At 43.8% G+C, this 23200-nt stretch overlaps 1 protein-coding gene across 1 annotated transcript in view; it reads left to right on the forward strand.

Moving 5' to 3' along the window:
• Positions 1-23200, forward strand: part of RPGRIP1L (RPGRIP1 like) — a 343339-nt gene that overhangs the window by 151477 nt on the left and 168662 nt on the right. Inside the window, 3 exon segments of the mRNA XM_030204315.1 lie at positions 12435-12580; positions 16460-16566; positions 16764-16814. Of these exon segments, the coding sequence (XP_030060175.1) occupies positions 12435-12580; positions 16460-16566; positions 16764-16814 (304 nt within the window).

Raw genomic sequence — 23200 nt, forward strand, 5'->3', positions numbered from 1 at the left:
GTGAAAAACTCAATAAAAGTATATTAAAAGTTACCCATATTTTCAGTTTAAAATAATTCCAGGCTTTAGAAATAAAATTTATTCATAACTGAAAAATTCTACTTGGGAGCTGTCAGTTCAGCTGTCATTTCACCAAGAGAACCAAATGTATTTATCATTTCAGTTTTGTTTTGTTTTTTAAACTCTAATCACCTCACCTCTGTTTCTGGGCTATATAAGTCAGCTGTTTGGTGAGCAGAAACTGGTCTCTAATTCCCAGGCCACATGAATTAAGAGCTGTGGCAAAGTTTAATAAAAATATATATAAAAGGATTGAGTTGGTGCATGTTAGCTATATAGCACAGCTCTTAAATTCACCTATGCAAACCTGCATAGGTCACAGTTATTAAATCTGAAGAGCTGTGATGTTCTTTGCAGATGTTCATTTCAATTATAGTGGAGTATCATTAGGGCACAGACCAACAATGCACAAATATGGTTAACACATACTGAGGACTTGGCTCCCAAACACTGATATTTAGTGCATGGTGCTGACAACTGGAAGCTGATATGTAAAGGAAACTGAAATTTAAAACTGCCTCACTCACTTGACAAAAAGCATTTGAATGTCTGATCACAAACGTCAATGTGCACATACAGTTGAGAAGAAGCCAGATTCCAAAGATAAAGTGAGACATGATGAAGCACAAGCAAAATTATCAAAGAGGCTTGGAGTTAACGAAGTCACTCTTTGGGGATGGCTGAAAAATGAAGCCAAGCTCAAAGATTTGTGAGCAACATTGACACGACAGCGAGTCTAGCAAGAAAGTGTGTTTGTTATTCAGCTGACCCAGCACTGGACACAGAAATGTTTACCCGGTTCATACAAGAACAATGCGAAGGTGTGCCTCTAAGTGGCCCTATAAAACCTACTAATAAAATTGAAACAAGAAATCAAGGGAAATGAATCAATCCAAGCCAGTAAGGGATAGTTACATTGATTAAAAAAAAAAAAAAGACATGTAATTGCACAGCTGGCCAACTTTGATGAGAGTAGACCTGATGATGAAGACGTCACCAACAGTTTTCCTGCAACACTGAGATTTGATCGACAGTCAATTACAATGAAGAGCATTCTTTGAAGGTATTCTTTTTGCAGTAATAGCATCTTTCACTTCACCTTTTAACCATGCTGGCTGTTGTTTTCTCTTCTTTCCACCTTTGCAAATATGTGGAATGCATCCAAATGGTCTGGGCTTCCAAGATGGTATTTCTGAATAACATCCACACCTGATTTAGTGTCCTAACTTTTGCAGCCAATCTTTTTAGCTTTTTTTAACCATTTTCCTCTTTTTATTATAGTTGCCCTTTCGAAAATTAAATACAGCTGCAGAAGATTTTCTTTATGGATTCATCCCAGATAGTAGCTCAAACTTGATCATGTTATGATCACTGTTTCACAGGGGACCCAACACTGCCACTTCTCGCACTATGCTCTGCACAGCACCAAGGACCAGATCCAAAATGGCTCCCCTTCTCTTCAGTTCCTGGACCAGCTACTCCAAGAAGCAGTCATTTATTACATCTAGAAATTTTATCTCCCTGGCATTCCCTGATGTAATATTTATCCAGTCAATATCAGGGTAATTGAAATCACCCATTTTTATAGTGTTGCCCAATTTGCCAGCTTTCCTAAGTTCTGTCAACATTTCTTCAACTGTCTGTTCATTCTGTCCCAGCGGACAGTAGTACAGCCCTACAAGAATACGCCTTCCATTCACACCTGGAATTTCTATCCATAATGATTCCATGCTGCTCTCGGTTTCATGTGGAATTTTTATTTTATTTGACTCAGTTCCCTCTTTAACATATAGCACAACCCCTCCCCTCCAGTTTGATCCTTTCTATCATTGCAATACAATTTGTACCCTGTCCCATTGATTGTCCCGTTTCCACAACATCTCTGAGATGCCTATTATATCTACTTCATTTAGTTCTATATACTCTGATACTCTCATCTTATTTTTTAGGCTTATAGCATTTATATACAGGCACTTCAAATTGTGTTTTTTCCTTTGATCTGCAAGCTGATTAGAAGCTGAAGGGGATAATGTGCATCCTTTATCCTGTTCTCTCATTATGCACACCTGGCTTACTTTCAGCTTTGTTGAAACCTCTCTACTGGGATTCCCTAAATGTCCTGTTTCAATAGTATCCTTCAAGGATACTCCACACCGGACCATTCACTCCTGGGCAACTGTAAGCTTCTCTCCCCCCCCCCCCCCCCCTCCAAATTCTAGTTGAAAAGCTGCTCTGTCTCCTTTTTAAAAGTTAGCACCAGCAGCTTGATTCCATCCTGGTTAAGGTGGAGCCCATCCTTTTGGAACAGTCTCCCCCTTTCCCAGAATGTTGCCCAGTTCCTAACAAATCTAAATCCCTCATCCCTGCACCATTGTATCAACCATGCATTTAGACTTCGGAGCTCTGCCTGCCTTTTAGGTTCTGCGCATGGAACAAAGAGCATTTCTGAAAATGCTACCCTGGAGGATCTGCACTTCAGCTTTCTACCTAAGAACCTAAATTTGGCTTCCAGAACCTCCCTCCCACATTTTCCTATGTAATTGGTACCCACATGTACCAAGACAGCCGGCTCCTCCCCAGCACTATCAAAGATCCTGTCTAGGTGATGTGTGAGGTCCGCCACCTTCGCACCAGATAGACAAGTGACCAGACGATCCTCACGTCCCATCAGCCACCCAGCTATCTGCATGCCTAATGATCGAACCACCAACTACAAGAGATATCCTAACCCTTCCTGCCTTTGGCAGAAGTGCTTGGAGACATATCCTCAGTGCAAAAGGATAGTGCACCACCTGCTGGACAGGTCGTGGCTACAGGAGTACTTCCTACTTCACCAGGGTGCTACTCTCCTTCTAGGAGACCTCCCTCCTCCAAGGCAGTAAAACACCTTACTGATGAAGACATAGAGGTGTTCTTGCACACTCAGGTAATGATGAGGTCAATGATGATGGGAATGACAATCAACCTGAACCCCTTGACTCAGAGACACTAAAATCAATGGAAACTATCATGAATTTGGTTAACATTTAGATCTGCTTTTAATGCTTCATGCCAAAACCTCCTAGACTGCATTAGAAGAAAACATGTAGGGAGTTTGACACAGTCTAAGCTTACCAGATGTTTTCAGGTTAATATTTAGACTATGACAATGTATCTTTGGTATCGGAATATTGAAGGGTGGCCAATGTAACATCGATTTTTATAAAAGGTTCCAGGGGTGATCCGGGAAATTATAGACCAATGAGCCTCACCGGTACCGGGCAAAATGGTAGAAACTACTATAAAGAACAAAATTACAGAGCATATTCAAAAGTATGGATTAATGAGACAAGGCCAACATGGATTTAGTGAAGGGACATCTTGCCTCACCAATCTATTACATTTCTTTGAAGGGGTGAACAAACATGTGGATAAAGATGAGCCGGTCAATATTGTGTATCTGGATTTTCAAAAGGTATTTGACAAAGTACCTCATGAAAGACTCCAGAGGAAATTGGAGAGTCATGGGACAGGAGGTAGTGTATTATTGTGAAATAAAACTGGTTAAAAGAAAATAGAGGACATGATTAAATGGTCAGTATGCTCAATGGCGAAGAGTAGATAGTAGGGTTTCCCAGGGGTCTGTCTTGGGACTGTTGATTTTTAACATATTTATAAATGATCTAAAGATGGGAATAACTAGTGAGGTCATTAAAATTGCTAACGACACAAATCTATTCAAAGTTGTTAAATCACAAGTGGATTGTGAAAAATTACAAGAGGACCTTTTGAGACTGGGAGACTGGGCATCCAAATGTCAAATGATGTTTAATGTGAGCAAGTTCAAAGTGATGCACATGGGAAAGAGGAACCCGAACTATAGCTACATAATGCAAGGTTCCACATTAGGAGACACCGACAGGGAAAGAGATCTAGGTGTCATCGTTGATGATACATTGAAACCCTCTACTCAGTGTGCTGTGGTGGCTAAGAAAGCAAATAGAATGTTAGGTATTATTATGAAAGGAATAGAAAACAAAAATGAGGATGTGCCTTTGTATCGCTCCATGGTGCAACTGCACCTCGAATATTGTGTGCAGTTCTGGTCACTGCATCTCAAAAAAGCTACAGTAGAATTAGAAAAGGTACAAAGAAGGGTGAGAAAATGATAACGGGGATGGGACGACTTCCCTATGGGGAAAGACTAAAGTAGCTAGGGCTCTTCAGCTTGGAGAAGAGAAGGCTGAGGGGAGATGATAGAGTCTATAAAATAAAAAGTGGAATGGAACGGGTAGACGTGAAGCATCTGTTTATCTTTCCAAAAATACTAGTACCAGGGGGCACACAATGAAGCTACAAAGTAGTAAATTTAAAACAAATTGGAGAAAATATTTCTTCACTCTACATGTGGATGTTTCTGTGAGAAGGACATCCATGCCTTTGCTATGCCTCTGACACCCTTTTTATTTATTTATTTATTTATTTATTTATTTGGATTTTGGATCACAAGTAGCAGCAGTGGGATTTGAACCAGCCACCTCTGGATTGCAAGACCAGTGCGTATTGGAAGCATATGCTCCAGAACCTCTGTTTGTGAAGACCTTAACAAAACTTGGAGGAGACCTAGGAACTATGAATCTCATGACTCCTTATTGGCCAAGACAAATGTTGGTTTAAGCTCCTTCTGGAATTCAGTTAGAATTGACATTTCCACAACTCTTTATCATACAGAATCAAGGGACGCTATTCCAGTTTCTGACCTTCACAACTTGCATCAGGACTTGAAAGGTTTGCCTGATTTATTTCAGAATATTCTAGAATAGAATGTCAGACCATCTGACCTGAGCTGAAGCTGTGCCAAAAGTGGGTCATGCAACAAGATAATGACTTTAAACATTCTAGTACATCAGCTACAGAATGGCTGAAGAAGAACATTTTTCATGTTTTGGTGTGGTCTGGTCAAGATCCTGACCTAATTCCTTAATGTTGTACAAGACCTGAAGCAAACTGTAAGAAAGCTTTCAAATGTCACAGAATAATGACACACACTGATCAACATTTAAAAAAATATTTAGTTGACATTATTATTGCTCAGAAAAGTACTAATAGTTAATGAATGATAGGTTCACTTTTTCAACACAAGCATACTTATTGTTTTTGTTGAATAAATAAACTATATCCTTTTAATTCTGAGTTATTAATTGAGGGGGTCTTTTACAAAGGTGCTCTAGTGTTTTTGGCACACACTAATAATTATCGTGTGCTAAACACTAGAGTCGCCCATAGGAATAAATGGGCATCTCTAGCGTTTAGCTCATTCTAAAAATGCTAGTGCACCTTTGTTAAAGGGGCTGAGTGAGATTCTCTTTCTCTCTTTTCGGAGTTTAGGATCTGATCATGATTTTAAGTATAAATTATGCTAAACTACAAACCATTCTAGAGTGTTGACAAACTTTTTCACATCACTGTATGTGCAAATGAACAACTTGAGCTCAGTCTAAAAATTCTGATTACTTTCTTGTCTAGACATAGGCCTCCTTTTACTAAGCAGCGCTAATAGATTTAGAGTGCTAATGGTTAGCATGTGCTAAGAAGATTATAGGAATTAAATCCATTAGTGCACTTCGTAAAAGGAGCCCATGGTGCTAATTTTCAAAGTATGTACCATATAACACCTAACTCTAATCAAAAATTATCAGGCCACCATATCATATACAGTGCAATCCACTTAAGTGCAAGGGTCTATGACCAAAGAAATACATGCAGTTAACTGTTGTGATACAAAGAAGCTTGACATCTGATAAACATATGTACAGTACTGTTTATTTTTGCATATAGTATACAGTCTCTGTTAACTGATGTTAGGCTTACTTGAAATAATCAGTCATAGTCCTCTGTACACTCTTGGGTCTGTGAGTTCCATAGACTACGTCTGCCAGACGGTAAAACTGCCATAGCACTGACATCCAGTGGCCTCCAGATAGGCCCGCACGGTGTTGAGACTCCCCAGCGCTCTTGCAAAAGTGACAGGAGGTTATTGAATTTCGTCAGCATGTGCCTCGCTGCTCATTTCATCATCTGTTTCATCATCAACCGTTGCCTGTGTGTAGGCACATATCTCGACATCAGTGCTGTCGTCAACTGTTTGTAGATCGTAATCAACAGCTACGTACTGATGAAACTCCTCTTCAATAACACCGGCTGGGATGTCAATAGCCTGTTCATCTGATGCGTTTGCAACAGCTGCATTGGTTTCGTCCCTCTCCACATCCCTAACAAAGCTTGCCCACTTGTAGCAGTTCACAATGGTTGCCTGTGTAACATGATTCCAGGCTTCTTTCTGCATATGTAGGGAATCCAACAGTGATAGATTACGAGCCAGTTCAACAGCATGTTTATCCTTGCCAATCTGGTCATCCATAACGCTCATCAGACGACGTAGCACAAGAGCCCGATAATGTTGTTTGAAATTGGCTATTATGCCCTGATCCATAGGTTGGATCAGAGAGGTAGTGTTTGGTGGTAGGAAGACCACCTTGACGTTAGACAGCCTGACGTCATCACTGTGTGCAGCACAATTATCACAAAGCAACAAAATCTGACGCTTTTGTGGCCACATTCTAGTGTCTAACTTCTTTAGCCACTGCTTCCAAATTTCCCCAGTCATCCATGAACTTGCGTTAGCCTCGTATGACACAGGAAGTCGCTTAACATTCTTGAAGCAACGGGGCTGTTTGCTCTTTCCAATGACGAGTGGTTCCAACTTCTCACTCCCATCCGTATTGCAGCAAAGGAGGATCGTCAGTCGGTCCTTCGTTTTACCTTTTGTAGTTTCGGCTTGTTTGAATGCAAGTATTCCGTCAGGACTCGCTCGCCAGTAGAGACAGTTTTTGTCAGCATTGAAAATGTCACGAGGCTCAAACTCGTTCAAGATGGTAGGAAGAACTGAAACAACCCAATTTTCAGCAGCAAAGTCATCAGCATCTTGTTTTTCACCATGCTGTTCTTGAATTTTATGTTGTTCCTCTCCTTCCTTCCATCTTTCCAACCATCCAGCAGTGGCTTTGAATTCAGTTAGTCCAAGACTTTCAGCTAGGTGATTAGCTTTCTCCATAAGCAATGGACCACTGACAGGAAACTGTCTGCTCCTGACTTGAGAAAACCACCAAAGAAGAGCATCTTCTACCTCCTCACCTTTTCCCGTCTGTTTTCGTTTCCGTTATGGATTTGTATTGTTTTGCCAGTCTTCCAGAAGCTGGTCTTTCTGCTTCAAGACATGTGAAATTTGACTGGGATTGACACCATATTCTTTAGCAATAGTTGCTTGACTTTGTTTGTTTTCTAATTTTTTAAGAACTTCTATTCGTTCAGCCAGTGTTAAAGTCTTACAGTTGCGCAACGACAACGACGACCCCAGTGTACACTGTAACAACATTCTTTCGCTTATTCTGCCTGTGGCAGTTAAAGGGGCGGTAAATTTGAAATCTCGTTGGTTGTCACGCGCCAATCGGCTTCCATATTCCGTGCGCGCGCTTATGCGGAGTCTTTCCTTCAGAGGATCGGTCTTAAACCATGCATATAAGTGAATCTTGCACTTATCAGTGGTGCGCTAATCCGAAATTTGCCCCCATAGAAATTGATGGCGCCAAAAACGGGACCGAAGTACGGCATGCAGTTAAATATAGCATGTACTTATCCAACATGCACTTAAATAGAGTGCACTGGTTCTAGACCTCAGTGGCAACTTTTTCCACACAGACCAGTCAATCCACAGTTTGCCAGCCTCCTCATTGGTCACTATTTATTCTCAACATTATAACCCCTTCATTATCAATATCAAATCTTTTTTTTATTTTTCTTATAAATTTCAAATATAAACTCAACTCTTTGTATCTTAATTTTATAGTGGACCCGCTGCCAACATGGTCCATGTTTCGTCTATGGCTCCATCAGGGTGCGGTTTTCAACTTCTAATTCAAGCTGTTCAGCATTATAACATTATGAATGACCCCCCACTGCTGAATTTATTTAAGTTGGACTGGTGTATTTGATTTATTTGGCTCATTTTCAAAGCACATAGACTTACCAGGTTACATAGAACGTAGTTAATTTGTAAATCTATGTGCTTTCAAAAAGAACCTCCACATCTCCCATTAGGATGCTGAGTTAGAATTGTGTGTCATCCATGGTTTTTATTTTTTTATCCAAATAATAGAATCTGGTTACCTCCTTCTAGGGCCCATTTTATGGTTTTGGGTTGTCTTCCCTGTTTCTGCTTTTTATTTTAAAAATTAAATGGCGAGCATTTTGCAAAACTTTTTATAGGATTGAAGTACCCTTCCTTTCTGTGGCTAAAAGTACCTGTATTATGATGTAGCATGAGTACTTTTATTCACAGTGAAAAGGAGCAGGTCTAAGGCAGAGTAAGGATGAAGTTAGCTGACCATATGTGGGGGCTATACAGATATTAAGCAAGGATGGGTTAGACACAAAAGGCTACATTCTGTATATGGAACCAAAAAAAATGAGCACCAAGTGATGTTCTATAAAGGGCACTCTGAATTGGGCGCTGTTTATAGAATAGCATTTAGCACTGGGATCTGTGCTAAATTTTAGGCACGAGGATTTAAACCAATTGAAACCTGGTGTAAATCCTCAGACCTAAATTAGGCACAGATTGGCCTTATGCTGTAACACAGCGTGGAAATTCCAGAAACACTCCATGGCCACACTTCTTTTCAAATCCACTCAGAAAATTTTACATGAATAGCGACAGTAAAGATGTGTGCTGTCCGCGGGCCTCCTTCTTGTGCCTCAGGGCCTCTCCAATGGCGGCCTCAATCCTGGGAAATATCCCCCACCGCTCTCCACAGATCCCCCAAGAAGCCCTCTTAAAGCTCCAGGCCAAAATATAGTTCACAAATGCTGTTTATTCATTCATATAAGTCACAGTGAGTTACTGAGCATAGACTGTCCCTTCCCCCCCCCCCCCCCCCCCCCCCCCCCCCCCCGCTGACTAGGAAACCACCCCTCCTCCACCGCTTCCCCAGCCAAAACACAGTCCATGCCGTAGTTTAAATCCCCAAGCACTTCCTTGCAGTGCACAGGTTCATGTCATAGTTCCAAACCCCAAACACTTCTTAGCAAGGCACAAGTCCATGTCATAGTTCAAAATCTCAAGCACTTCTCAGCAGGGCACAAGCCCATGTCATAGTTCAAATCCACAAGCACTTCTTCAGCCCCTCACCTTCTCCTTGCTGGTAACAGCTGCTTGATTCTTTTTCCATGTGCCTACAGCCTCCCAGCCAGGTTTGCTAAGAAGCTCTTTAATTTCTTCCCTTGTACCAGGGCCAGAGCAGTCACGTCCATGGGCTCATTAGCCCAGGTATCTCCTGCTTGAATCTGCTCTCCTTCTCCTCCCTCCTTCCAGTCCATTAGTTCCTCTCCCTTTATGCTCCTCAGCTGTTCCTCCCCATCCTGATCATCTCTCATTACCCAATCTCTCCCTTCCCCCTCCTGGGACTTGTAGTTCTCTTTCTGCTCCCTTTCTTCTTGCTTGGTAACTTGCATAGGTTCCTGAGACATGTAATCCTCCTTCCCCTTTAGGTCTTTAAGATACTTATAAGTGCTACGTACGACTGGTAGCGCTATAGAAATGATTTTTAGTAGTAGTACTTCCCCGGAGGAGTGGCCTCCCGGCCCCTGTGAACTTGGGATTTGTGGTTGGACTCAGGGAGAGAACATGTTCCTGTCCTGCTCCTTTCTCTGGTCCCTTCTCCCTGTATCCTCATGAGTTCTTCATAGTGCGCAAATTCCAATTCATAGCACCCAATTATTGTTACTAATTGGCTCATTATCATTGCGTGCGCATATTGAGTGCATGCCCAAATTTGAATGCACAATTTAGAGCACCATATATAGAATTAGGGATAAAGCTGGTAATTCTTTATAGATCACCACTGGGATGATATGTGCCAAGTGCAAATTCTTTATAGGCAATTGTGCATGCCGTTGCTGTTATAAAATACTAGCATAATTCCGCAGTTATGCATCCAATCTGTCTCAATGGCTGGTGTAAATGCTTTCACCTAACTTCTAGCAGGGCCTTCGAGAGGGGGATGGGGGGCAAAATTCCTGAGGTCTGGCCTCCAAGGAAGGGCCCAGACCCATCAACCTTCTGCCTGCCTGCCTGCTTCCAGGTCTGTCCTCTCCTGTTCCTGCGTGCCGCCCAGGACCCGGATGACTGCATTACTGCGATATCACATTAATACAACCATCTGGGTCCCAACTCCCGGCATAGACAGAAGCAGGAAAGGAGAGACCAGGCAGCAGCGGCGAGAGTGGGGGGAGCGCACAGTGGTCTGGTTCTGCCCGGACCCTGGCTGTGTCTCTCAGCAGCCCTGGCTGCTGTCAAGTGTGTAACTGTTATTATTCCATAACCTATGTGCACATGTGCTGGACATGCCCCTGAGCCACTCATGTCCCACCCAGGTCCACACCCCCCTTTGTGCTTACAAGCCTTGGATTTTGCACAGTTTCTAGAATACCAACTTAGAGCATTTGCATGCCTAATTACTTAGCACCAATTATAGCCAATAATTACTTATTAATACCAATTAGTAGCTTGTAAATCAAGTTTCACACATAGCTTACAATATTCTTTAAGTTGCGCGTACAACTTTGCACACTAAGCATAAAACTGTGCAGTCAAGTTTATAGAATTAAGGGGAAAGCTACTTGGAGGAGAGGGGGAAAAGACCACAGATAGAGTAAGATCTGAGACAACACAGAAAATGGGCACAAAATAAAAGTCAAGGGTACGGACCTTTTCTGATGATATCTGATCTGCTTACATTTCTTGCTCTACAGCTGCTCCAAGAGGGAGAATTGATTGCATAGTATGTTGATATAGCTGAAAACCCTGTAACTTATAAATTATTTATTTGTTTGGATTAAGGTCACATCCTTTGAAATAATAGCTCAGAGTGCATTGCATTCGGGTAAAGTAGATATTTCCCTATTCCCAGAGGGCTTACAACTTCATTTTGTACCTGAGGCAATGGAAGGTTAAGCTACTTCCCCATGATCACAAGGAGCAGCAATGGGATTTTTAGCGTTCCTGGTTCACAAATTGTAAGGAATGATGATACTAAATTTAACCTATATTATTTAAATTCTATTCAGTTACTAACCTATATTATTTAAATGCTATTCAGTTACTATTGCTTCAATTGTACTGAGTTTGTCTGATTTCTTTCAGCAGGTGCTAGTTGTATTTACACATAATTGGCTAGATTCTATATATGGTGCCTGAAAAATCGGCACCGATAAAAAATTTCTGCCTAGGCATATTCTATAAACCACACCTAACTTTAGGTGTGGTTTATAGAATACGCCTAGAGCCCTTACGCACGCCTAAACCTAGTTGTGGTAATTTATGCAAAGCAAAACCTTGTGTAAATACGGCACCTAAGTTAGGCATGGTGCCAAGGTATTCTATAACCACGCTCATAATTTTTTGTAATACCCATTCCATGCCATGGCCACACCCTCTTTTTACTGCACGCCTTAGAATTTAGCTCACAACTTTATAGAATATGCCTAGCAAGTTGTGTGCTTAAATTCTAATTAAAGCCATATAGTATCAATAATTGCCTATTAAGTGTCAATTATCGGTGTTGATTGGCTTGTTAAATTAAATTGTGCATGCAAATACAGAATACACCTGGATTTGTGCGTGGAATTTCAATCGCACTACACAGAATCCAGGGGAATATTACTATGCACCTTGTGGTTTCTGGTTTAAATATCAGCAGTACCCTTGGAGAAAAATAGATTGTTCTATTCTCCTCACCTGGCTTTTAAAGAACAACTGCTGTATAAGGGTTTATGTAACTAGTATGAGAATACCCATTTTGTAATTCTGAGAACTGCTGGTACTTTGTGATCACTGTGTTTTTGAACAAACAACTGCCCTTAGGCTTCATAGACTAAAAGCAAGTAGTTAATATTCATAGTTCTCTACATGAAAAGGTTTAATATGTGGGATAAAGTGTTTTGTCAGTTGTCCGTTGCTGAGGTTTACAGTTATAAATTCCTCTGGAATATAGATCTGAATTCTTTTTCCAGTCCAACAAATGCTGAATGCTGCCAATTTTTCTGACTTTAGAGCTTTAAATTAAGGCCAGTTCCTTGCTCATTCCACAAACCCTTTAATGTTCTTTAACCGCAGCCTGAGAAAGGCGCCTTGGTTTCAACAGCAGCAGACCAGCACATGTTTGCTTAATTCCTAAGAAATGATGACAGGGGTCTCTGCCACTAAAGTCTTTTTCTTCTTTATTATTTTGTGTTGGAATTGACTTATATTTCCTCATATGCCAAATGTTTAATTGCAGTGCCTTCGATGTGACCCAGGGCCATGAACAGAAATGGAAGTTAAAGGAACAGCAACTGAAACTGCAGATTGCTCAGCTTGAGGCTGCCTTAAAGTCTGATCTAGAAGACAAAAATGAAATCCTTGATAGAGTAAAACTAGAAAGAGGTATATTGTGTATAAAGTTTTGTTTTCATTTTGTATTATGAGTCTGTTACTTTGAAAGAAATTATTTCATTTCTTCACTCACATACCTTATATTCTTAATTCTCCGAAGACAAGCAGGCCCAGTTGTATTCTCACACGTGAGTGACTTCATCCAGTGGAGCACGGTGCGGATGGTGGCTAGCGTATAGATGTTTTTCAAGAAAATTCTAGCAACATCCCACCACGCATGCATGTTGTCTTCCTGCCTGACATGAAAGCGTGGGTTCCTCAGTCTTCATTTTTCCACAGAGCAAGGAGGACACGTCTTCGCAGTCTCCCCTCAGCACTTTTTTCTCTGCCTTTGCAGTACCTTCCCGTTTGGGGTTTTTCTCCCTCATTTTTTTCTTTAATTTCTTTTTGTTTATTTTTCCTTTTAGTTCTTAGTGTTTTCAGCCCTTCAAGTTTTCTTTGTTTTTCGTGGCTTGATAGGCTCGTTTAGGCCTGAGCACCGACCTCGATTTGGACTCTGCCCCTTTTTGTAGTTCAAAATTAAGGAGTTAATTTAGCTGCAATTCTTTCTATGATGTCCAAGAAGACCCCCATTGGTTTCAAGAGGTGTGCCTGATGTAATTGGATGATTACACTTTGTGCATCTGGTATCTTGTGCCTAACCATGAGCCTAACTCTTGTTTTCTCTGTTTAAAAAAGCAGTTGAGAACACAGAGGGTGCGTCAGTTCCAGCAGGAGATAGTTTATGGCTCCTTGAAGGCCGATCCGTTGACATTGGCACCAAAAGCATAAACTTCAATGGATGCCCAGACATCAGCTGCAACTGGGATATCAGATGCTAATAGTCAGCCCTGGGACCAGTTTGCATTGGACCTGACACCAAGGATTCGTATGGGTTCAACATCATCTGGCACTGACGGACCATGATGATCAGCATTGGGGGAAGCCCAAGAAGCACAAGCATCGGTCCTCTTTGACATTGCCAGGAGTGCCAGGGCATTGGCATCACCAGTGCCCAAGTTTTGCGGTGGCTTCTTCACTGGCTGTCCCTGTCCCGCCCCCCCCCCCCCCCCCCCCCAGCCTTTAAAGATGCCTACCTTCGATGAGTGGTACTGAGCCATGCTCATGGAAGAGCTAGCATAGAGGCTACAGCTGTACACCTCTCATGCATTGAGGGCACATGCACCAGCTCTGACTCAGCTCCTGCTTCTTCCTGAGGCTCCTACCTTGCCTGTGGAGCAGTCTGATGCTGGAGCCAACCCATACAATACCGCTCTTGCTACTGGGGAAGGAAGCTTCCCTTGTATCTGAGGGTAGGGTTGTACCCCAACACCCTTCAGGGTGTGGGCATAATCCCGCTGAGCCAGAGCGGGCACAGCCTCACTCTGTTAAATCTGAGTACTGTGAAGAGTCTGATTGGGACTGGTCATGGGACTCAGAAGAGGATCCTCATTACTTCTCAGAGGAAGAGTCTTATGGGGTCCTTTCTGACATCTCCCCACCCAAGAGAGAGATAAATCTCCACGTGAGGGTCTCTCTTTCACAGGTTTTGTGAAGGAGATGACTTCAGCCATCCCATTTAAGTTGGAGACAGAGGGAAAGAGGTTGGGGGTGGAAAGAGAGTGGGGAATGGAATGGGAAGGAGAGTGGGGAGTGGAGAATATGTAACACCATGGTTTTAATGCCTATTGAGAGCTTATAGTAGAGGGGACTATGAGAGTCCACCTGGTTTTGGATGTTTGCTGTTGTATATGTATCATACAGTCTACATTAATGTGTCTGCTTCTCCAAGACTACTGCTATCTGCATTTGGATTTGATATTTCAGGGGGGGGGAGAGGGGATAGGGATAGAATTAGAATTAAAGGGGAATACTACAGATTCTGTGATCATGTTTGCTTTTGGCAGATTTGGGATATTGGGGTGAAGATGGGTATGGGATTGAGGGTTCATTGTTTCTGAGTACAGTTTTGAGGGCTTCTTGTTGCATTATGATACTGTTTTGTTTGTCACACATTTTGATATGTAGCAAAATTGCTAATCTGTTTGAAATTATAAAAAAAAGATGTAAATATAAGTTGGAGATGGAGGAGGAACCCAGGACAGAAATGTTATCTGTCCTGGATTACGAGTCACTTCCTAAGGAAGGGGTTATGGTTCTACTACACCCTGTCCCAGTGGTTCCCTGGGCCTGGAGGTTTTCAGGATACCCACAATGATTATTCATGAGAGAGGTATTTGCATGCACTGTCTCCACTGCAGTTCTGTTGTTGGTGATGGTCACTTCAGCTCACAGGGTCAGTAAGCTTCAGTCCCTAGTAGCTGATCCACCTCCATAGAAGAAATTTCCAAGGCTGCTATGTGGTATTCGGTCCATACATTTACATCTCACTAATGCCTTGAGCCAGGATACCCAAAGGAACAGTAGGTTTGGTTAGATAGTCCTGTAGAATCTGTTTGGTGTCTGGAATCGAACTCCACCCTCCCAGGCCCAGTTTTGTTATGTTCTAGGCTGCACCTTCACAATTCGTATGTATATAGTTTCATCGACGTTTCATGTCCTTATTGTCCTAAAATTGTTGTTTTCGATGAGCCTGGTAGCTAGGGATTCCCACATGTGAGAATACAACTGGGCCTGCTTGTCCTCGGAGAAAGCAAAGTTACTAACCTGTTGAAGGTGTTCTCACGTACCCTCCCACCTCCCCTAGGAGTTGTTTTCATTTAACTGTATTACCTGATGAAGGAACCTGCACTCAAGCTTCGGGCAGAAAGGCAGCCGCACATTCGCGGTGAGAGACAGCTAGAATTTTCTTGAAACATTTATACTCTAGTCAGCGTCCACACCGGGCTCCATTGGATGATGTCACCCACATGTGAGAATACCTGGTCTACTGTCCTCGGAGAACACCTGCTACAGGCAGGCAGGAAGAGACTTGCTGGCGCTGGGCCCCCCCCCCCCCCCCCCTTGGAGGCAGAGACAGAAAGGTAAAGGGTCGGGGGTAGGGCGGCGTACGGTGGTCCAATTCTGCCCCGGACCTGGCAATTGGGTTCTGCCCCAGGCCCTGCAATCTTAGGAATTTTCTTGTATCTTACACATACAGTACAAGGTTACCTGCATATGATGGAGGGTAGTTCCCTCCTTTATTAGGTCCCTGGGAAACTTCTACCCCTGATCCAGCCTTTCTGAGGGTAAAATATCAAGCAACTTATTTTTATTGTCAGTCTTGTAGATTATAAAAATGAACTTATTTTCTTTTATTGGTGTGCTCCTTTTTCTGCTGCAGTTAAGTTGGTATTTGCAGAATATCATATAGGCAGCAAGCATGCTGGCATACACAGATACGCACATTCACATATATGTGCTAGTAGTCTAAACATTTACGTGCACATAAATGTGAGCACCTAAGTTATAGAATTGCTTCCTAAGAGACAAACGTTCTGGAGATATGTGGGTAAATGGTATTGATATGTTAAATAATAACAGTAGCATATGAAAAGCAAGAACAGAGCTAAAGGTTGTTGATGATATTTTGAGGATAACATTTTGAGGAAGCAACTTGGTTTATTTTTGTTAAAACTTTGGAAGAGAAACCGTAAAGAAGAGAGGAAAATGAGAATGAAAGAAGAAATATAGGTAATCCCAATTTCAAGCAGTTTTAACAGTGTTCAGAGAAAATAGCAGACTACTCATAATTTAGGTTCTAAGGATTTGTTTCGGTATAAAGTATCCCCTCCACACACACACACACTCGGGTATAAAGTATCGCATACCTTGTAAAATGAGTTTATCTTGTTGGGCAGACAGGATGGACCGTACAAGTCTTTATCTGCCGTCATTTACTATGTTACTATGTTTTGATGAGGTTTTTTTTTTCCATTTTCCCTTTCAAAGATCAAAATGAAAAGCTAAGTCAAGAAAACAAAGACCTGCAGTTGCGCTATCTGGAACATAAGCAGCAACTAGATGAATTTAAAAATCGCATGACATTTTTTACCAAGGTAACCTTTTTCCTGTTTGCAAAATTCCCCCCCCCCCCCCCTCCAAATTGTCAATGCTATGGCCAAATATTTTTTTTTGTTTGTTCCTAATGTCAAAGGTTATCTTTAGAATAGATGTACTATTTCATTTGGATTTGTGTCACTCATACTAATTCTGGTTTGCTAAATTCTTTTCTTGTTGACTCTTTCCACCTCAGGAGAGCGATATTGATATGGCAGAACTTAGTGAAGCCTTGATGCTTATCAAGGTAAGTCAGAAAAATAGGATTTTTGGTTTATCTCTGTGACAACACTCTCCTGTCTTCAAAATCTTTTAAAAGCTTCTCACTTACATAAACACAAGGAAAGGAGAAACAGGGGTGATATGATACAGACGTTCAAATATTTGAAAGGTATTAATCCGCAAACAAACCTTTTCCGGAGATGGGAGGGCGGTAGAACGAGAGGACATGATATGAGAGTGAAGGGGGGCAGACTCAAGAAAAATGTCAGGAAGTATTTTTTCACGGAGAGAGTGGTAGATACTTGGAATGCCCTCCCGTGGGAGGTGGTGGAGATGAAAACGGTAGCGGAATTCAAGCATGCGTGGGATAAACATAAAGGAATCCTGTGCAGAAGGAATGGATCCTCAGAAGCTTAGCTGAGATTGGGAGGCGGGGCTGGTGTTTGGGTGGTGGGGCTAGTTCTGGGCAAGACTTCTACGGTCTGTGTCCTGAAAATGGCAGATACAAATCAAGGTAAGGTATACACAAGAAGTAGCACATATGAGTTTATCTTGTTGGGCAGACTGGATGGATCGTGCAGGTCTTTTTCTGCCGTCTTCTACTATGTTACTATGTTACAAGGTTATTCTAATCTAGATTATAGTAGACTCCAAAAAAATGTCAAGAAAAAGACCTCAGTAAAGAATACAAAGATCCATGAGCCCAAATTAGGCTTTACCAGGAAAAATCGCCATCATGAGTCATAAAAAAAAGAAAAGAGCCTCCATTTCAATAACTTTACTGTCCATCAATGTAATTAACAATGCTCCATCAGTAATCCATCAATCCACACTAGCCATATGCTGATATATATATCAAATATGAATAAATTCAATCAAAAAAAGTTCCTTTTTGCCTTATAAATTAACTCTTTTAAAAAACCCTTAATACCACAGCGCCATCATCAAACATCTTCAGTCAATAAGCAGCAGACACTAAACTGAATCACTTTCTAAACGAGATTCCCAACAAGGGCCCCTGTTTCACTTATCCACCTGCTTTGGGGGGGGGGGGGGGGGAATTTATTCAAGTCAGAAAGTGAAAAAAACATACTATCCAAAAAAAACATAAGCACACTTACTATAACATAAACTCCTGTATCTTCAACTTTCTTGCTTTTCTGAAAAGATTTTACATGTTCATCTGTGAGAAGCTAATCCTGCTTTCCTATTCATGTGCATATTTCAGTGTTTCATGAAAGCAGACGGGCCAATTTGTTTATCCTATGTGAAAGTTTTACTACACCAACAAAAGTGAATTAAGTCAGATCTACTACTACTACTACTATTAAACATATCTATAGCGATACTAGACTTACGCAGCGCTGTACAAATCAACATGAAAAAGACAGTCCCTGTTCAACAGAGCTTACAATCTAAATTGAACAGACGAACAGACAGCTAGGGGTGGGGAAATTGCAGTGGTAGGGGTGATAAGTGAGGGTGTTGAGTAAGAGAGTCATGGTTAGGAGTCGAAAGCAGTAGCAAAGAGGTGGGCTTTAAGCCTAGACTTGAAGACAGCCAGAGACTGAGCCTGACGTACTGGCTCAGGGAGTCTATTCCAGGCATAGGGAGCAGCGAGATAGAAGGAACGGAGCCGGGAGTTAGCAGTGGGGGAGAAGGGGGAACGACAGGAGATCTACATAAAGCCCTTCTGTTGTAGTATTACCGTTCTTTTTTTATAGTGCTGTAATACAGGACAAATCCCTCCTCCACCACCGCCAACTCCAGGCTCCGCCCTTTCTGCCTCGCCTCACCCTATGCTTGGAATAAACTTCCTGAGCCCATTCGCCAAGCCCCCTCCCTGCCCATCTTCAAATCTTTGCTCAAAGCCCACCTCTTCAATGTGGCCTTCGGCACCCAACCTTTATGCCTCTATTCAGGAAATTTGACTGCCCTATTTGACTGACTGTACACTTGTCCTTTAGATTGTAAGCTCCTTGAGCAGGGACTGTCCTTCTCTGTTAGTCTGTACAGCGCTGCATAACCCTAGTAGCGCTTTAGAAATGTTAAGTAGTAGTAATAGTAAGTGTCTACTTTTTGCCTGCAAATTTTGAAAATGTGTGCAAATACCAGTATATGTTAGTCTTTTGAGCTTGAGAGATGAAATAGCTCAAGTTATTTTGGTTTAATGAATAACAGCTGCTATAAAGTGGGCTTTTGGGAGATACTCATATTTATTAATTTGACTAAAAAATGTTTGCATCCTGCAGGAAGCAGAGCAACAATACATGCTTCATTAGCACCATGTGCTGTGCCTCTGAACTGGCACATAATAGTTTATTTAGATACTTATATTTTTATTTGCCTTCCAGCACCCTCTAAGCTAAATACATTTCCAGAGCTGGAATATCTCTGTGAGGTCACTAGAAAGCCATGTGATTGCATTTTAAGTCTTTGAGAACAATTGTATTACTTTTGTTACACGGTGGTGGACAAGACTTGAGGAGCAGGTCATTTTGAAAGTATTCCATATGATGAGTTTCTGCTTTCTACCCCTATTCTTTACAGGGAAGGCATGCACAAATCTTAAGTTGATTATAGTTGATTTTTCACAAATTAGATAAATAGATTTGTGTTGTTGCATTGGGAGATAGTTTTAGAAGATGTTTCCATGGATATGATGCTGTGTTTTGTGCAGAAATAACCTTTTATAAAATTGTGCAGGCTGTATGTTCATAAACTAATGTTCATATAACCTATATGTCCATAAATTTATCCAACCTGAGTAAAGATATTCCCAGCAGTGCAGTTGGGGAGGGGTTAACATTTAAATGCATACTTTATGTATTCACATAAAATAAGCTAGGAAATTTGTATGTACTAAATAGCAGGTGCAGATGTGTGCATGTATTTTCTCTGTGGTAGTTTTCTAAGGGAAAATATACCCATTTGTTTAACTTATGCACATACCTGCCTCACAAGTTAGATGGCCTGTTATTAAATTATTCTCTTAGTCATCCTAATAGTTGAAACTTTGTTATTTGAGTAGAATTTCTTATTATTGGTATAAATGTTGTACTGTTTTTGGTATGAGCATGCTGCCTTGTGGAAGACTTCTCTTCTGATGGTACCAGCAAGTTTGTTTTTCATTTAGTTTTAGTGATGTAATTTACATCCCATCTTTAGATTTGAATTATTCAGTTTTTATTGAAAAAACAGAGTACAACAAATGCAATGAAACATTAAGCAGAAGAACAATTGTTCCATCAAGGGGCACCCTACAGCAACCCACATAAACCAAATACTAATACTACGCAAAACAGTTCTATGACAAGTAAAGAAGTGTCCTGTCTGACCAACAAGTATAAGCACTGCTCTCCTTTTACACGTGGAGGGGCATAAATCGAAAGGGGCACCCAAATTTTCCTGAGGACGTCCTCGCAGGACGTCGCAGCAAAGGGGCAGGGAAACCTGTATTCTCCGAGGACAAGCAGACTGCTTGTTCTAACGACTGGGTTGATGTCCACAGCAGCCCCCACCAACCGGAACAAAAACTTTGCGGGCGGTCCCGCACGCAGGGCACGCCCACCGCGCATGCGCGGCCGTCTTCCCGCCCGTGCGCGACCGTTCCCGCTCAGTTTTTTTCGATTCCGCGCTGAGGAGAGACGTGTTACCGTCTCTCTCTTGGTCAGCCCCGGAAACCGGATCGCGGCCTAGCCGCGAAGTTTCTCTTTTGTGCACTTCTTTTCTTTTCTTTATTTCCAAAAAAAAAAATGTTGTTTGTCCCCTCGTCGTCTTAGCGCGGGGGCGCTTCGTTGCGGCCTTGTGGCCGCTCGGTCGTTTCTTTTTCGGGTGTGCTTTTCACCACCACCATCGACGACTTTGACTTCACCAACGCGATTTTTCCATCGATGTCCTCGAAGGTCCCGAGTGGATTCAAGAAGTGTGGTCGGTGCGGCCGGCACATCTCGCAAACCGATACTCACGCTTGGTGCCTCCAGTGCCTTGGCCCGGAGCATAATACCAAGACGTGCACCTTGTGTCTCGGATTGCGAAAGCGGACACAGGTGGCGAGGCAAGTTCGTCGGGACCAACTTTTTGGAACTTGCGCCGGCCCTTTGATGTCGACGGCATCGGTGTCGACGGCCGGGTCTTCGGTACCGGTACCGATGTCGACGAAATCGACACCGACGATGGCATCGACCCCAGGAGCACAGGTACCATTGGCCCACCGGACCTCCGGCAACGGCGGGGGTGAGCGGCCGCGTGGGCAGTCGGCCCCGGCCACTCCCTCTACCCAGGGCCATCGGGACCGAACCCTGTCAGACCCGATCCCTCGAGGCCGGGGGGGGGGGGGGTTCTACCTCCTCTTCATCTCTGCCACCGAGCGTCGATGATGGGCACCGAAAGAAGGCAAAGAAACATCGGCATTGGTCGCCCACGGCTCACGGGACTGCTAGTTCCAGCGCCTCCAGAGATGGATCGACACCGAGGAAACGGCAGTGCCGAGAGGAGCGTTCCCCCTCGGTCGAAGAGGTGTCGCTGCGTCAGTCCATGGGTGCTTCGGTACCGTCTCCTGGACCCGAGCAGCTTCCGGCACCGGCACCCACTCCTGCCCCCCTGCCTTTCCCGACAGCGGGCCTTGACGAGTGCCTCCGAGCCATCCTTCCAGGGATTCTGGAAGGGCTGAAGCGCCAGGCCTTGCCGGCTCCGGGGGTGCTTGCGCCCCTGGCACCGTTGATGGAGGCGCCGGCGTGCTCCAGCCCAATGCCGAGGTCTCCGACACCGACGCCAGATATTTCTCCTCAGAGGAGTCTGAGGGTCTTCCCTCCGACCCCACTCCTTCACCGGAGAGGAAGCTCCCGCCCCCTGAGAGCCTCTCCTTTGCCTCCTTTGTCAGGGATATGTCTATATGCATTCCCTTCCCCGTGGTCTGTGTGGATGAGCCGAGGGCTGAGATGCTCGAGGTCCTCGACTATCCATCACCACCTAGAGAGTCTTCCACGGTACCGTTGCACAATGTCCTCAAGGAGACACTGCTTCGGAACTGGCAGAAGCCATTATCTAACCCCACCATTCCCAAGAAAGCGGAGTCCCAATACAGAATCCACTCTGACCCAGAGTTAATGCGGCCCCAATTGCCTCATGACTCGGTGGTCGTGGACTCTGCTCTCAAGAGGGCACGGAGTTCGAGGGAAACCGCCTCGGCGCCCCCGGGGCGGGAGTCTCGCACTCTGGACTCGTCTGGGAGGAAGGCCTACCAATCTTCCATGCTCGTGACCCGCATCCAGTCGTACCAGCTCTACACGAGCATCCACATGCGGAACAATGTGAAGCAACTGGCGGACCTGGTCGATAAGCTCCCTCCTGAGCAGTCCAGGCCTTTTCAGGAGGTGGTCAGGCAGCTGAAGGCGTGTAGAAAGTTCCTGTCCAGGGGTATATATGACACCTGTGATGTGGCATCTCGAGCTGCGGCCCAAGGTATAGTGATGCGCAGACTCTCATGGCTGCGTGCCTCTGACCTGGACAACCGCACCCAGCAACGACTGGCGGATGTCCCTTGCCGGGGGGATAACATTTTCGGCGAGAAGGTCGAGCAGTTGGTGGACCAACTACACCAGCGGGAAACCGCCCTCGACAAGCTCTCCCACCGGGCGCCTTCAGCATCCACCTCTACAGGTGGACGTTTTTCCCGGGCCCAGCAGGCTGCTCCCTACGCCTACAGCAAGCGTAGGTACACCCAGCCGGCCCGAAGGCCTCCTCTGGCACAGGGACAGTCCCAGCGCGCTCGTTCCCGTCAACAGCGTGCGCCTAAGCAGCCCCCTGCGCCTCCACAGCAAAAGCCGGGGACGGCTTTTTGACTGGATCCATAGGAACATAGCCGCCATCAAAGTGTCCGTACCGGACGGCCTGCCGGTCGGGGGGAGGTTGAAAGCTTTTCACCAAAGGTGGCCTCTGATAACCTCCGACCAGTGGGTTCTCCAAATAGTGCGGTGCGGATACGCCCTGAATTTGGCCTCCACTCCACCAAATTGCCCACCGGGAGCTCAGTCCTTCAGCTCCCATCACAAGCAGGTACTTGCAGAGGAACTCTCCGCCCTTCTCAGCGCCAATGCGGTCGAGCCCCTGCCATCCGGGCAAGAAGGGCTGGGATTCTATTCCAGGTACTTCCTTGTGGAAAAGAAAACAGGGGGGATGCGCCCCATCCTAGACCTGAGAGGCCTGAACAAATACCTGGTCAAAGAGAAGTTCAGGATGCTTTCCTTGGGCACCCTTCTTCCCATGATTCAGAAAGACGATTGGCTATGCTCCCTGGATTTAAAGGACGCTTATACTCACATCCCGATACTGCCAGCTCACAGACAGTATCTCAGATTCCGCCTGGGGACACGGCACTTTCAGTATTGTGTGCTGCCCTTTGGGCTCGCC

The sequence above is a fragment of the Microcaecilia unicolor genome, chromosome 5 (assembly GCF_901765095.1).
Source record: "Microcaecilia unicolor chromosome 5, aMicUni1.1, whole genome shotgun sequence".
Classification (NCBI taxonomy): Eukaryota; Metazoa; Chordata; class Amphibia; order Gymnophiona; family Siphonopidae; genus Microcaecilia; species Microcaecilia unicolor.